This window comes from Trachurus japonicus, chromosome 11, assembly GCF_045865225.1.
Source record: "Trachurus japonicus isolate A0001 chromosome 11, Traja_1.0".
NCBI lineage: Eukaryota > Metazoa > Chordata > Actinopteri > Carangiformes > Carangidae > Trachurus > Trachurus japonicus.
In genome coordinates this window covers 14,862,687-14,880,021 of record NC_140917.1, presented here as the reverse complement: position 1 = coordinate 14,880,021, position 17,335 = coordinate 14,862,687, and the positions used below count along the sequence as shown (strand labels likewise).

The following is a 17,335-nucleotide window of genomic DNA, read 5'->3' as shown; positions in this document are numbered from 1 at the left end:
TCTGCTGATGAACTTGTCGATTCATCAGCTAATTGTTTAAATGCTGTTCTGCTTTTATTACTTTCTCGTCTCAGACTTTCGCTGCGGATGTGAGCTGATATTCTCATTGTGAGCTTGTATTCTTTTTTTTCTTTTACCACTGATTTACTTTATCTGCTTCAACGATTTAATTGTCTCCTGCATAAATTAATTACTTTCATCTTATTTTATTATGATTCACCATAAAAAAAACAAATTGGTAAGAAATTAAAATCAACTCAACAAAAAAGAAGTTTATTCCAAAGGACATGGATGCAAGTCAATGTGGAAACACACACACACACACATACACACAGGGGCCGTGGCTAAAGGCAATGTTTCAGCATAGACTGGTCAATGAAACGAGAATCCAAAGTTGGTCAGCAGTTCCTTCATCTATCAGGCATCTGATTCACTATCCAATATGGCTGATACACCTGCTAAAGCCCCAGCTTTCCTCCCACATGTGGATACACACACACACAAACACTTGCACACATACGTACGCAGACACTTCTCTCTCTCCCTACCACACACACATTCTTGCAGATCCAGCAGAATAACCCCGATGCCGTCGTACAGCGTCCTCACCCTGAACAAAGGAGATCAGGTGACCTCCATTGGGATCCAATAGACACGTATACTCTGGCTTACACACACAATTCATCAGTCTATCAGTCTCAGTCAATATGTTCCAGTGGTCGGGAGGTAAATAAGGACCTGGCTGAGCTGCTACATTGACTTGTTATAGGAACCCTCGATCTGCTTCATTACATGTAACATACAGTACAAGAGCCGTGGAACAAAGCCGCGGTGGCAGCTTACAATTCCCTCATCGCTTGCTCCCTTTCCCACTTTCCTTTACTCCCCTCCAATTTTCTTCCTGTCACTCCCTCATCCGCTGCTCCTTGCTCAGCATTCCTCTTTCCTCACCCCTGAACCTGTCACACCCCTTCTTCTTCTTCTTCTTCTTCTTCCCCCTGCTTGTAATGCATCATTTTCTTCAGATGACTCCCCTCTTTCTTCCATCCTTCACGTCGTCGCCCCTCTCCTCATCTCTCCTGAAAATGACGATATCCCCGAGGCCTCGACAGGAGAGTGACGCGGCGCTGCGCCTGCACATCCTCACAAATCACTCTGACCTTTCATATAGACAGAGGTCACAGTCATCTGATCTAAGGGCTGCCCCCCCACCCCTACAGTATACCCCCTCCTCCTTGCCAAGCCAAAGATGGACCAGAGCAGTCAGGGCAGCAGAGGCAGTGGCAGCCGAGCAGAAAAAGAAGCCTGCATAAATCACAGACAATTAGTCCCAAATTGATGCCTGGGAGGGTGGAGCGCTACTCCTCTGCTAGTCTGGCAATTGCTGGTAAACCCAATATTAGTCAATCAGATCGCTTCTAAGCACTAATTATGAGATTCAGTAATCACATATCACGAGTGGAGTTTAATATTGAACAGTCACTTCTACTGACTTGTGTTCAAGGCAACAGTAAACAGATACAGCAAGGTTTCCATCTAACACAGAGCCGTTTTTTTCTGACTAATGGCATCTCACGCAGACATAATAGATACTCTATGTTCAAGCTTTAATAGCTTCTGCAGTACAGATTACACCTGGTCCCGACCAGACAGATCATTTACTGCATGCAATTGACCTGATGTATTTTACTGCATCTATCTAATAAAGGCACAAAATGACCGATAAATAAACTACAGAAACAATTCCACCAGGCAGAATAAGATTATAAGAGCATTAATATGGCGTGGTGTGGTGAGGTCATAGTAATGCAATGGGTTAACGGGTTAGTGTGAGAAAGAGACTGTGTTAACGTGACTGTGATGATTAATGGTGTGTTTACTGTTACTTGAATCTCTGACAGATTATAAAGATGAACTTGCAGGTAAAGTAATGATCAACACAGAGTTTGTGGTAGTTTCTGTGATCTGTCATATGCTGAACTCCCACACACACACACACATACACAGGATCAATGGGTATGTTGAGACAGAAGGAAAGCAGTATTCCCCGGAACATTAGCTCAGATCCATTAACTTTTCTTTATACTACATCAAAGATTTCCTGCAGTGGCACTAGACATGAATTGCAAACCACGGAGCACGAGTGTAACATGCTGGAATGGCATCAAAAGCAAGCAGATGATGGATCCTTCACCGTGTTTCTCACCTTTAAGGTAAGAAATGTCGAAAGAAAACTAACGGTATGTTTATTTTGGAAGTGGAACTACATTAGGATTTGGCTTCAAACTGTCTGCTGTTGTGAGTGGTAGACATAAAAAAAAAAAAAAAGGAGCAATCACACTGTGTGCTTCTGACAGTAAGAAATATGGGAACTTCATCCTGAGCTCTCCCCTCACCTCAGCATCTCAAAACCATCACGGTGGAAAAATTGTGAGCTGTGGATCTTAAATCACACATGACATGAGAGGTTTGAGCGGCCGCACCAGTGTAATGAGGCTGCAGGTAAACAATAGTCTGCATGTCTGCCAAGAACATAGTGCAGTGGAGTCGGGGGGGCCCCGGTCGGGTCCGACTCGACGAGGCATCGAGAGCAGCTCCGGCCGCACAAACACGGACGATCCCACAGGTTACGCTGCAGTTTCTGAATCTCTCGCTCTCAATCACTCTGCTCCTCTCTCTCTCTCTTTCTCTCTCTGCCTCTATTGTTCTGTACCTGGCTTGTGCCCTCTCTCTGCCTGCTGCAGAATGGATGGATGCAGAGCGAGGGGAGGGAGGGAGGGAGGGAGGGAGGGAGGGAGGGAGAAGAGAGGGGAAGTAAATGAGATCCCGATGAGATGCCAAGGTGTGTTAGCGGTGAGGCGTGGGGAATGAGAAAAGCGGCCTGAAGGGAGGGGGAGTGGCTAGATTGACTGTGTGTGTGTGTGTGTGTGTGTGTGTGTGCGTGCGTGCGTGCAAAAGGTGCTGGTGGACACCCGGCCCCTGTGTGTACGGAGCCGTATTAACGTTTGCTAAGTCAGCTCAGGATGCAGGAGGCATGTGCAGGAGAGGAGGAGAGAAGGAGAAGGAGAAGGAGAAGGAGAGGAGGATGACATATGAGAGGAAGAACAAAGGAAAACAGGACAAACAACAGGAGGCTGGAAGAAGAGTGGAGCACAAAGGAAGGAAGAGCAAACAATATAAATAAGAATACGCTGCCGGCACATGAGGAGAACTAGAACACGGGACCAAACACAAAGGGACATGTAAAACTGTGAATAAGAACTAATAAGGGATTAGGCAGAGACACGAGGGCGGACTGGAGGAGAGATATTTCATGAATGGTGATCAAAGAGCCACAGAAATATTGTAATACAATATAACAGAGGCTTTAATAGATCCTCTAAAATCCCAAATACAGGAGAGACTAATGCCTAAACACACACACACACACATACACACACACATACACCTCTGATGGAAAAAAGCTGTTTCTGCCTCTACGACAACACACACACAAACATAAACACACACACACACACAGGCAGGAAGGTAAATTGCCTCATTTAATATGGACATAATGGCAAAGAAGTAAAGAAAAAAAAAAGAAAAAATTCTCTCCAGTGTTTTCTTATCTTCCAAATCCTAACAAACAGTGGGAAGAATCACTGCCAATAGCAGCCTTCAGGAGCACATTGCTTTCACAGCAATTAATCGCAACATCAATTAAACAAAAGCTAGCATCCAAATCCGGCTACCCAGCATTCCAGGGAACCAAATCAATCTGGCAATCGTCTGCGTGTGTGTGTTGCATTCAATGCTCCAGAGGAAGCGTGTGTGTATGTGTGTGTGTAAATGGGGAAGAGAGTGTGAGTGTGTGCGTGTGTGTGTGCGTATGCAAAACGGCCCCTATATCGCACAAGTGTGTATGTTTCATGAGGGGGATTGCATGCGAGCGCAACATGTTCGTGTCAAGTGGGTGTGTGCATTTGACCCTGAGTTGCGTGTGTGTATGTGTGCCAGGAGTGCATTAATGTGTGTCAATGATGTATGGCTGTGATGTCTCTATGTGTGCCAAATGTACATATAGGCTAGGTAAGTGTATAGGTGTGTGCAGCTGATCGTGTGTGTGTGTGTGTGTGTGTATCCAAAAAGCACTCAGCTATGCCTGGATAATAAAGCCCCTTTTTAGAAAGCGCCTGTGGGTCTGAAGCTATTATGTTCTTTTCCACTTCACAGTCTCAGTCCTGATTAGGATCACTTCCCTGGCTTCACCTGAGCCAACCGGTCACACACACACACCATCATCCAATCAACACTGTGCATTAGTTTAAACTCATAAGTTTCATCGGTTTGCAATATCTCTCTGCTGATGTGTGAGTATTTATCTGTGGCAAACAGCCAGGTGACTGGTTAACTGTTGGAGCCCAGCAGCACAGTTGCTCCCTCACACACTTCAGTGCAGATGCACAGGGCCAATTAAACAAGCCAGCAATCCAAATCCCAATCCCACATCACCATTAAATCTTGAAATAAAAAACACTCTAAGAATTAAACACTGACTGCTCCTTTGCATTCCAGAGTGGATTCCTGGTTTAATGCTGATGGAAGGACAAAGAGAAGGAAAAACTGCACAGTTCCTGCTCCACTGTTCAAGAAGAGAAAATAAAATACTTGTCACGGAGGGATGGAGTTGAAAAACGGAGCAGAGTTGCATGCAGTGGCATAAGCACTTAAGCATCAGACTCTAACGCGTCCTGTCGTCTGTGCCACAGCATCAGTGACTGTTAAATAGTATGAAAAGACAAAGAAACCAGTTGCACAGAGATGCCATGACAAAAGCAGCCCCCTCTATTCCTGACCCATACACACACACATACACATTTATACAATTCAAATCACTGTGACAACAGAGCGAGGATTTCTGTCTTATTAGAACAGCTGTGAGGGAAACTGACTTTCCCCCCGAATAAATCACAAACTGGCTACTCAAGCAGACAGAAGCGTTGCCTGTGGCACCGCAGATGTTAGACATGAAGCCGTGGTTTTTGGTTTTTAAGAACTGATGTCTTCAATCAACTTCACATGAGCCATTAAGTTCATAATGATGGAGGGAATGGTGTGATTAATAATCACCTGTGCTGTTTTTTTTTAAGGCACTAAAGTATATTTTGTTTATATATTTTTGCCTGACTTTTGTTCTAACAGTCTCAGCTGGACACATTTGTTGAAATTGTTCGGGATATTCGCTAATAAACGCTGAGTTCACGGAGAACAAATGCGTAAATCTGCCACAGAGCGAAGAGCTTTTAGAAACGCGTCTACACAGCATGAGACAAACGATTTCTGTTATGATTAACGAGGCTTTTTAAAAAGAGAAATGATAATATCTCTAGTTTGAGTCCAGTTTAAATAAATACGCCTCTTGTTACTGTACAACATGCACCTGCTTCCCATCACAGGACAAGCGCGAATGCCAAACTATCTCCGCCGCGGACATCTGTCTGCCGACCACCGCCGCCTGCTGCGGCGACATCCCAGCCAGAAAAAAAAAAAAAAGAGAAAAACTAATACTTCCACATACCTTCCTCTGCGTGACAGTCTTCCACCTGGTTCAGCAATAATATCCAAAGCACCGATATCAGCGTTTTACGGAGATCCATGTTTGTCTGGCCAGTTCCGCGGGGCTCTTGTCATCTCTCTCCAGCCTGCGCGCAACGCACCGCAGCACAGACGCACTCGGTGTTTAGAGTCGGAGCGGATGCCGTCTGGGCGACTAGTGCAAGACTCAGGGAGCCACACGGCCTATTTGATATCTCGGGGGAGGGTTTTGTCGAGGAGATTGACACCGGGCGAGCGCAATGAAGTGGGCCGTGGAGTCGAGGGTACGGGAGGGTCGACCTATCATGGAGCCGCAACCTGGAATCCACGCGCGCCAGGTGTTTTCCACTATAGTTAACGGAGTCAACCCTGCAGCATCTCTTTCCTTTTACAGAGTGTCGTTTTATCGCGGGAGGGGGAGTTTGAGGGGCGTCGTGGGTGTGTGTGGGAGAGTTAGGACCTGGGTTTGTGGTGTCACAGTGAGGATTATATCCACAGTCCTGCATTTGCGTAATGGCAGTATCTTGATTCTAAAGCGCGGGTCCAGGATTCATTAAAGGTCCTGATGGAGACTCTCAAATTAACATGATTATTTTTAACTAAGTGGTTTCCACAGGGGTGCACACTGCAGCTACATTAAAACTAAAATGCTAGAAAAGCCCAGGTTTACTGCTACAAAACTGGTCAATGCTACACAAACACAAAAAAATACCTATTCTCTAAGTTCTAGAAATATGTTATGTATCATATTTTACAACTTATGTAATGAAAACATTTTAAAGTTCGGATTGTAAAGTCACAGTGGCTATTTAAAGAACAAATGTCACACTATTATACAACTAAAGAGGAATGTATAAGACAATACAAAAATATGATGGTATGAAATAACACCATGATTCATCGATTACATGACTGATGTTTTACTAAAGACACAGCTAAAATGGCAGTGATGTTTTCTGTGTCATCACACGAAACAAAAGTGAAAATCTAATCAGACCTTTCAAGAAAATCATATAAATCTGTGTCAAAGTCCCCAAACTTTTTCATAAAGTTATATGGGTTTTTTTGATATGACATCTGTTACCCCATATAGCCTACACAGTACATATACAGTACATGTACAGTATAATTGAGGTACAGTATGTATGTAGGCTGTAGATATATAGCTTTTTTTCTTTTCACACAAATTGTCCACAAATTGACGTGCGATCATTTCTGTAATGAAAATCACTTCCTTTTCTCTGGGGACTATTGATTTGATGCTACTTAAAGTGAGGAGCCATGTTCGCAGTGTTCTGCACCAAGCAAATATTATCGAGCTTTTCTCCTGGGTTTGTTTGTGCTTCTTTGGACGGCAGGAGAGCCGGATGAACTGAAACATGAGGGAGAAAAAAAATGCTGTTTCAAGGGTTTGCATCATTGTAACACATAGACTCCACTTAAGAGTCCCCTGCTCTCACTGTCGTGGCCACATGCCGCATGGACAGTGAACTATTACACACACAGGCAAGTGAACAAACACACACACATCTACTCTGCCCTGAATTGATCATTCTCACAGTTTAGCTTGGAAAGCAATACATTTTATTGCTGATTGACAAGCAAGATACTGTTTTTTCTAAAGAGAAAAAGAGAAAACTAGTGGTGTGAACACAGGTTGTATCTCCGATCGATGCAGCCTTTTCTGAGTGCTGAGAGGAGAAGGCTGCAGGATCCAAAGAGCTCTCTCTATTAGATGTCCATTAAAAAAGAAGAAGAAGAAGAAACAGAAGAAGAAGAAATTGTCCAGTTTCATTCAAAAAATCTCAATCTGATTGTGGATCTTGAAGCTCAGAAAGAACACAATGCTCTGCACTTCACAACCTGTTCCTTTAATGAAATGCACTTGTATTCAGAAATATGTTCCCATTCTTCTGTTTAAAGAGCAATTCAGGCTAAGTGGCTGTGAGGATTACAATGACCAAGTAATGTGGATTTCTGTCATTCATCAGTCTATTAAGAGAATGAAATGATTCCTCCAGTTTTCCACGTGCAACACACTGGGAAATTTCCAGCTCCACGCACATGTGACGCCTGAACGCTGACGTCAGAGTGTAATTTACATTCAGCTTTTTTTAATCAGAGTTGACTTCAAAGTCTGAGGTCAAACTGTTCTTAAAAATATGGCCACAGCGTCGCCTTGACGATAGCGAGCATCCGCCTGGCAGCTCTTTGAGCATGTACTGTACCACCAGCCTCGGCTACTTAGCTACTTTTCAAACTTTAATGTCGTGCAAATGAAAAGGCTAGTCAGCACACCTCATTTTTCCCCCCGCAGCAAGCCCTGCAACTGCCGGACATAAAACAGCTCTGTAATAAATGTAATAAGCACTTTTAATACCACACACACACCTAACTCACACACACACACACTCACACACACACACGCTGTCCACAGCCCCTCCTATATGCTCCATAATCATCTGTAAGACTCATTATCGCAGCTATCACCCAGCCCCCTCTCCATGCCTGCTCTCTCTCTCTCTTTCTCTCTCTCTCTCTCTCAAGCAGGGGCTCGCACGCGCCCATAAACACACACACACGCTCACACACAGATTATGGGCCATCAGCCTGACTGATCCTCCCCAGCAGGGGGGCTGGTAGCCTCAGTTCAGGGAGCTGATGAACATGATCATCTGTCCTCCTCTGTGGTCATTACTCACCAAGGACAGAGGCCAGCAGCTCCACTCCCTCACTCACTCACTCTGCCCTCGCCGTACATTACACACACACACGCACACTACACACTACTACTCTTTCATGCTCTCACTCACCAACACACCATATCCTCCACTAACACATCTGCCAAATGTCACCACAACAAAGCACATCTGCATTTCACTACTGGAATTCTTGCAGCACCTATTGTCACTAAATCTCCAGCAGAGACCAAAACCAGTTTGTACAACTCCAATTTTTCTTTTTTTAATATCATCGTCCTCCTCAGTGGTTCCTCCTGAAAATATACATCTTTAAAGATGCTTCAGATTTATATAGTTCCACTTGAGAAACTTTATTTCATAAACAGCGTTGTTTTGGTGGGACCATAAATGCGGATTAATACACACTAGTGAGTGTTTTATACAGTGGGACATTGCCAGTGGTCATTGTCATGAAGCAACATATCACTGTGCAGCCGTGATGAGTTTATAATCAACCCGAAAGCTTCACACATTCTTAAATATCATAATATGATGTTTAATTTACTGTACATGCATGACACCAAGCCCTCCCATAACCAAAATCACCTGCATCACTGATCAGAAACATGATAATCAAGAGGAATAAAAAAACACAGGTGTAAGTCACAGTCTGATATATATCTGAGAGCGTTGAAGCAGTAAATACATGTCAATTTCAGAAAAGACCTCTCTCACACACACACACACACACACACACACACACACATGAATATGAACATAGGCTTGCTGCTTCATCATGCGACAGTTCCATGCTGATGCTCTTTTCTAGCCCCTCCCTCTCCTGCTCCTTTGCACACACACAGAAGAAAATAGAGAGAGAGAGGAGGTGCAGAGGAGGAGGAGGAGGAGGGAGTGGAGTCACTTGACCTTTTCTGTTCCCTGGCTGTTTTCCCAGTCACCCAAGCAGAACGAAGAGGGGGAACAAAGAGATAATAGGAGAAGAGGTGAGTGTGTGTGCACATGCATGAAGACCGGCATGTCTTCACATACACACACATATACACACACAAAGTCCCCATCCTCAACCGAGGCATGCACCACAGCCATCAGCTGGTCGTGCAGGACCTGGTTACCCCGTCTCAGGTACTACTGGGCTGTGAACTATGTAAACAACTGATCCTGTTCAGTCTCTCTATGTCCCATTCTGTTCTCTCTCTCAATTTCCTGTCTATCCCTCTACTATACTTTGTCAATTATGGCAAAAATGTAAAAAAAAATACAAATGTTGCTATAGGTTGCATTTCGAACACTGGATAACAAACAAAACAATAGTACTGTGTGTTTAACTAGTGTATATTGATGATATTTTCATATGCTAAATATGTGCACAGACGCTGGAAGTTAATGGCATAAACACAGAGGAAAAACCGGGTTTGGACTGGCAGCTGTGTAATCTGCAGATTTGGCTGCTCTGGCAGGTATTCAGACTGGAAACAATGCTGAGATGGTGGGGGCGTGTTGATTATGGTACAGGTGAGACAATGAAACACAGTCTGAGTTTAAGTAACAGATTAATGTGTTTGCCAAAACACTGCACAACCAGAATAATCACGAGTGGGATTTTCATGGCGGCGATTTCACTTTTCTGTGTTGACAATCGGTTCGCGGGATGCAGGAATTCACAGGAAATATGTGCTCGGATCTGATTGGCTGATGCAGCATCTCATTGGGAGGCATGTGGATTTAGGAAGAAGAGCTGTTTCAGGTTTGACACACCTGCCATTCCTCCTCTCTCTCCTCCTCCTGTACAATGTCACAGCTATCGTTTAACATTTTGGGGGATTTTAAAGAAACCTAGAAAGAGTGTGAGAGGAGAGGAGAGGAGAGGAGAGGAGAGGAGAGGAGAGGAGAGGAGAGGAGAGGAGAGGAGAGGAGAGGAGAGGAGAGGAGGAGGTGGTGGAGGAAGTGGGTGTTTGATAACAGTCGGCTACAAGTCCCAGATGTATTGTACCATCGCTGTGTTATTCCCAAGACGGGACCCTGTAAACGCTGCCAAGTGAAAAGGTGTTAATGTGTCTTTGAGAGAGATCTACGCCTACACACATACTGTATACCGTAACCCGACACACACATGCAAGGAGGTGTCACGTTAACACACACACACACACACACACAGTTGCAGCAGTGGTGACAATAATGGATACAGAGTGTTTCAAATGGACACACGGGAGTGGGTGTCACTCTTTGCTGTACTCAGATGGGTGTGCGAAGAATCGTCATTCCCTTTATGAGATGATTAGCTGCTGGGCGTTAATCACACCAACATTTCATAATGAAATTAGATTACAGATACGCTCTAACAATATCAGAGGACGGATTGTTTTTATTGCCTTCATTAGTATTTCTATAATAGCCCGTTTGTGATTTGTTAGTAGATTTATTACGGTCATACTTTTCTTTTATTAATGCAAATGAGATAATAACGTTTACGTGTGATTTAACTATAAATCACACTTTAACCGATTCGCCGCGGACATCACATGTGGTGTGAAAGGCGATGATGGTCATACAGTAGTTCATGAACTGGACTCAAACCTGCGAGTTAAAGGGATAGTTCACCCTAGAATGATATTTCGCTCATTATCTATACCTCCATGATGCTAATGTCCGTCTTGTGCCAAATTGCGTAATTGTCCCGAAAAAAATTAAATAAGTCTATATTTTAAGCTTGTTTGTAGCGGAAGCTTCTCGAAGCTCCTCTTCCTGGTCCGTCCAAATCTCGCGTGATTTGCGCCGGCGTCAGCATGCGTCAGTGCGGTTACTGCGAATCACGCGAGATTTGGACGGACCAGGAAGAGGAGCTTCGAGAAGCTTCCGCTACAAACAAGCTTAAAATATAGACTTATTTAATTTTTTTCGGGACAATTACGCAATTTGGGGCTTCAGCACAAGACGGACATTACATACGAGCATCATGGAGGTATTTGGATGTTTTTTTGTGTGTGTTTTTTTACGAAGAGCTCCGGTGTCCCTTTGCAACCGTTATATGGACATGCACTGCTACGCCGAGACCCCCTGTAACTCAGAGAAGCCACGGAGGACTCTGAAACTTCTTCCAGCCCTTAGTCAACATGAGGGTGAGTAGATAATGAGCGAAATATCATTCTAGGGTGAACTATCCCTTTAACAGGAAGCTGTGGAGGAAAGGAAACTTTGTGTCTTTACGTCTGCCTCACCAGGTGCAGTCGGGTGTCCGGGCACCGCGTCCTGGGGAAAGACGGGTAAAGCTGCCCATGGGAGGGTGGCTGTCATTGGCTAATGAGTTCTTGTGTCGCAATTAGTTCCAGTACAAGAGTTGGTGGTGTCATCAAGGTCAGTTTGGAGCCGCATCAGGACACAACGTCCACGTGGCCGGAAAAGTACTCAGGTTCTTTGCTTCAGTAAAAAAGACAATAGAAACTATTTGAATGAGAAGTTGGACCCATTTTTTATGGGAAATAGCTTCAAAATAACTAAATTTAAGAAAGCAAAAAATGAAAATAAAGAATAAATTATATTAATTATAAAAAGATATCTGGTGAAACTGCTGATACAATCACATGCACAAGAAACATGTCAATGGGACTTTTTTTAAAGGGACTCACCTGACAAAAAGGTTGAAAAGCAGTGGTTTTATGATTAACTACTGTAAGTGTTGTATTTTATAACCTCATCTTATTTTGCAAGTAAACCTAACATAAATCTTATCAGTAATGAGTAATTCCAGCTGTGAGATAAATTATACGTCTTGTTTCCTCCTCCTACCGTGTGGTCTCAAGGTCACATCTGCAGTTGAGAAGCTAAATGTGTTTGAATTTATTTTAAAAGTTTCCCATACACTTAATTTAGGTATTTATTTTAAAATATGATTGATGATCCAGTGGCTTAGCTTACCCACAATGCCTTTCTCGGGACCTATTTTCAGTTTATTTTGGATGAAATGGATTATCTCGGAGAAAACGGCACTTTGTTCAAATGGCGAATATCTCACCCTCCAATTAGCTTGATAACAGTGCTCATGGATGCTGTGCACAAAGAGACAGAGTCTCTTGTAATTGAGGTGATGTTGCTTTTGAAGTGGGACTGTTTCAAGATGAGTTCATGCCTCCCTGACATTTCTTTTTTTCTTTTCCTTTTTTTGTTGTTGCATGAACACTTGAGCAACTGGAATTACAAGGAGGCACAGCAGGGTTGAATTTTTAATGCCAGTCACAAACGACATCTCGCCTCCACCGTTCTCGTATCTAATTTTCTGAGATGAAGCGGACAAGAACATTTGAAACACCACCGGATTATATCAAGTACAGAGTTGTCCTGAAAAATATGAGATAGCTTATGGCAGAAAAGATAAAAGTTGAGAAACAAACTCAGCTCTGTTGTCACGGACAAACTTTTTCTCTTTTTTATCTTTCCTCTGTGAAACTCCATCTTTTAATTTTCTTCCCAGAGGGTGAAAGGACAGAAAGGAAAGATGATTAGATGGACACCAAGAAAGACGAGGTGTGGAGAAAAATGTAAAGATACACACGGCTTAAAAAGAGCAAGAGAAAGAGAGGGATGTTGAGGCAGAAAGCAGAACACAGTAAAGGCAGGGCCAAACCAACTGTCAAGTAGCCATGTGGCAGTTTGCAGATAAGGCCCATGACTAAGTAATCAGGAATATACAGTGTGATCTACTGGTTGCCGACACATTCCCGGATATGACATCTGCCCCGCAGCCTCATTTCTCCACCACAGCAGGCCGACTCCGAGGCGACTCACTCGGCGGGGACCGAATCCGATATCGCTTTTTTCCAAAGGATTGTTATTCCAGCCGCCACTGCTACTGCGCCAGTATTTTTAAATATCAACACAGATAGCAAAAACCTATCGTGACTTCAGATAAAGTTCAATTATACAGTTTACACAAACCGTCTTAGTTCATATGGAGCTGTGTGTGTGTGTATGTGTACGCTTGTGCCTGGCCTCTTTAACAGGATGATCCTTTTATATTTAAATCTGTGTCCCTGTATGTGTGTGTGTGGGGTAGTTCAGGGTAGCAGGGCGGTTTATCAGACACTGAATACACTCTGTGCAAGTGATGGGAGATTAGGGAACGCCACTGTTTCCAATTTTTAGGGCCGACTTCAGACAGCCAGGAAAATGGAACAACTGTGACTTCTTTGCCTTTTTCTTCACCTCTATTTTCCTCCTCTTCTCCCTCTACATACCCTCTGCCCCGCGTTGTCTTACCTGCCCTTTTACTCTCTGTACAAAGACAGAATTACTCCAGCAGTAGTTTGTGTTTTACAGCTTCACAGCTACAGACGACTAGAATCTAAACAAAGTTCTCATCATTAAAAACAGAGAAGCTAAAAAGATTTTTAAGGATAACCTTCATCTTCGCTGCCAAAAAATCATCGGGCCATGTTATGAAAAGTGCCAAAACTGTGAACTATCGACCTTTGCTAAACATGCAAAACCAACTTTGTTGGCTCCAGCTGAGAAAAAGAAGCTGAGCACATTAAATTTCCTGCTTAATAACCACAGTGATCCCTGCAGCTGTTAGCCACATTTTACAGCTATGTAAAACATTTTTTTGCCCTCTTCCTCATGGAGGAAAGGTGAAAGAGAGAAGGGCAAAAATCAATCCAAGCGAGGACGGGAGAGTCAGGGAGGAAAAAGAGAGAGAGGAGAGAGAAGGAGCAGTGGACTGAGAGTGAAAAATGTGTTGGTTTGTCAGCATGGGCTGGATGTCTCAGGAGACACCGATGGGAATTCATCACAAGAGACAAATTATATTGCAGCAGTATCCCTCTTTCCTAAGCGTGTGTGTGTGTGTGTGTGTGTGTGTGTGTGTGTGTGGCTACACTTACAGGCTGCATATAAAATGAGTGCATGTATGTGCATAATAGATAATTCCATGTGTGTTTGAAGACTCTCTTCCATATGGACCAAGTCATACATGGTTACTCCAAGGCAGTGCTGCATAATGACAGTAATTACATTATCGACTGTTTAACCTACTCTTCTTATAGAGGTAGCACTGATGGATTCACATAGCTTTTCTTTCATCCTCACCATTTTATTACCTTCAATGTGACAAACAAAACGTCTTAATATCCATTTCATTATTACCTTAAATCTTAATTAATGAATGTCTCGCCTGCAGGACCTGTCTGTGCGTCTAATCTGCATCTTATTTTGAAATACATCATGTACAGTAATTGTGATTGTTGCAGCCGCAATTGTTTTAAAGTGACGCCTCATGATAGCTTTGAGTCGCAGGGTTCAGCTTCACTACACAAATACAAAATGTGGTGGTGGCACGTGTGCCACACTGTGTAATTAAGCAGCTACCTAACACAGGGCACAGGGTGTGTAAATTAGATTACAGCTCTGCAAATCAAAGGTAGCTTAATAATATCTTCACTGCTGCAATTAAGACTTACAACTTTCTGCTCAGCGCAGTCACAGAGACATGCAAGAAATTGACTCTTCACCCTCCTACTGCTCCTTGTAATGAGCATCAGTGGAAAACAATGCTCACGTAGAGGAGCACTCACCACAAGGAGCTGCTTGATATCAGAGGAGAGGATGAAACGCTAATTTGGAGAGACAACAAAAAAAAAAATCTTGGTGAACCAAATAATTTTGCATTTCTTTGTCTATCTCAGTGTGAGCCACATTATATTTGCATAATGAGCGAATGCGTGAGTGACACAAATGCTGACAGCTATGATGGCTCTTATTTATGAGTTTCCTATTTGCACTAATGAAAATCAAACGTTAAACCTTGTTAACAAGTCGATGTGACGCTTTTTGTTTATAGAATACAAGACACATCATGAGTGAAATAAGCAGTCATGACTGCACAACAGTCCCACAACAACAGACAGGGTGTCATACATCACATATCTAATGACCAATGATGGGAATAACGGCGTTATAAAATAACAGTGTTATAAAATAATGGCGTTACTAACCACGCTACTTTTTTCAGTAACGAGTAATCAAAAAAGTCACTGTATCCCTTTATAACGCTGTTACCGTTACTGACAATAAAATGCGTCGTTACTAGCCGTTACTTGACTCAAGAAGTCCTGTCACAAAATAATTAAAGCGTATGTTATATACACATTTTCTTCCAGTCCGTCAACTAGTTGGAAAAAGCAGTTTGTCTGGAACTAACCAACTAACTCAGTATCCCTCCGCACAGGCAGGAACGTCGCAGAGTTGGTTAGTTCCAGATAAACGGTTAGGGTTATGGTTAGGGGGTTAGGGGGGCGACTTCAAGTAATTTGACATATTTGATCATTTATAAAAAAGTAACTTAATAGTTACCTTTCCTGGTGATTAGTTACTTTTATAATGTAGTAATTCAGTGGGCGGAGCTAAATAAATCCCAAACCCTGTCAGCACAGTGACAACACAACCACTAACACTGACACCATGTGATCCACTATACAGGAGGTACAAGATAACAAACAACATCGACAAATAAAAGATGCTAACTATGCTAATGTTGACCTAGCTCATAAGTCTGTGTTGTGGATATGCACTGCTCTCTCACCATCACAGCCGCTAACACCAAGCAAACAAACAGCACAGACAAATGAAAGATGCCAAAGCCATTAATCTTTCTCATACAGTAAGGTTCAAAGATTTAGCTGAGGCTCCTCAATGGTTCCTCTGCTAATCATATTGATATGCGCTACCCTTTCACCTGTCAACCTAGCACAAACAATGGTGATGGGCGGGGCCTGATCCAATGAGGAAATAAGTGTAGATTTGCTTCTAGCTACTTTTGCATGGAAAACAAAAACATGTTATGCAAAATATTCAAGGTACTTAAAAGTAACCTGAAGTGCAGTGAAGAGTGAAATTACAAGCAAAAACTTGGGAGCCTGAAAGTGTTTGAATATAAAAAATATGAAATAAATGATACTTCAATATACATAATATGGAGAGCAATTTGACTGGAAGCCACAAAGATCAGAATTTTTGTGAATTTTTCATTGCAGGAGAATGACAGGCCTCCTCAGGGGTCCAGTCGTGGCTGGAGAGTCGGCAGACATTAGGTTACTCTGTGAGGCCACCTGAAGGGGCAATAAAGACACAGAAATATGCATGGCCAGGAGAAGAGAAAGAGACAGCCACACAGCCAGAATCCTGCAGAGATGTGAGGCATTAGAGGGGTCTATGACCAGGGTCAAACTGTTTTCAGCACGCCTGTTTATTCCTTGGTGCTGGATGATGAGGACTTTAAATTGCACTAAGATTGGATCTTACAAAAAAAATGAATATGAATGTAATGGCTGGGGGGTAGCGATAACATCGGTCCAAGAGGTCCACTTATAGTACAAACCAATCTCATATCAATACACTGCCATAGATTGGGCTGTACTGAGAACATGAGGCATTCATCGCTGTTATCTTGAAGTTTAACAGATGGCAGATCTTCTTCTGTCTCTTTTTTCTAGACACTCTCAGAAAAGGAATCACCAGAGGTAGATTACAGTTGATAGATTGGTGAAGAAAAAGCCTCTGAGTGTGGGCTGTATATGATTACAACAGGAAGGGTTTAGATAGTCATCTTCTCTCTGGAAATGATGTACCAGTATATGTGCAGAGGAAATATGAAGGAACTGGAACCATTTTCTTTATTTTGTAAGATGGCAGATACAAAGAGTAGTCTACTTTGAATCTGTCTGGGGGAAATGTAAAACTTGAAAAGTTGATGTTATCCAATATCCATACAATTACTGTGGTGAAGCATGGCAAACATAGGGTTAGCATTCCCTAGTATTAAAGTCAAATGATTATTTCACCCATCATCAAGCCCTATAGACTAGCAATCAGCTAATGGGAAGCTGGTGAGGGGTTGTGTCTTTTCTTGCTTCTTTGTCCTGATCATTCATACTGGTTGGGCAGAGGTCTTGTGCAGCTCACACCAGCCAAATGTTTGGCATCAATGTGACCAACATAATCAGTTCAGAAAAAGGACGTTTACAGGCCATTGTGACTTCTCTCACTAGTGCACTTCCTTCGGCACAAGG

General features: G+C 42.9%; 1 protein-coding gene across 2 annotated transcripts in view; it reads right to left on the bottom strand.

Annotated features, from left to right (window-relative positions):
* Nucleotides 1-5,841, bottom strand: part of epha10 (EPH receptor A10) — a 145,896-nt gene extending 140,055 nt beyond the window's left edge. The window contains exon 1 of one of the 2 annotated variants that reach the window (XM_085791200.1): nt 5,561-5,841. In XM_085791200.1, coding sequence (XP_085647326.1) covers nt 5,561-5,639 — 79 coding nt within the window. In that variant the 5' untranslated portion in view covers nt 5,640-5,841. The remainder of the gene's footprint in view (nt 1-5,560) is intronic. The other variant, XM_085791201.1, reaches the window with a different exon arrangement.
* Nucleotides 5,842-17,335: the final 11,494 nt, after the last annotated feature.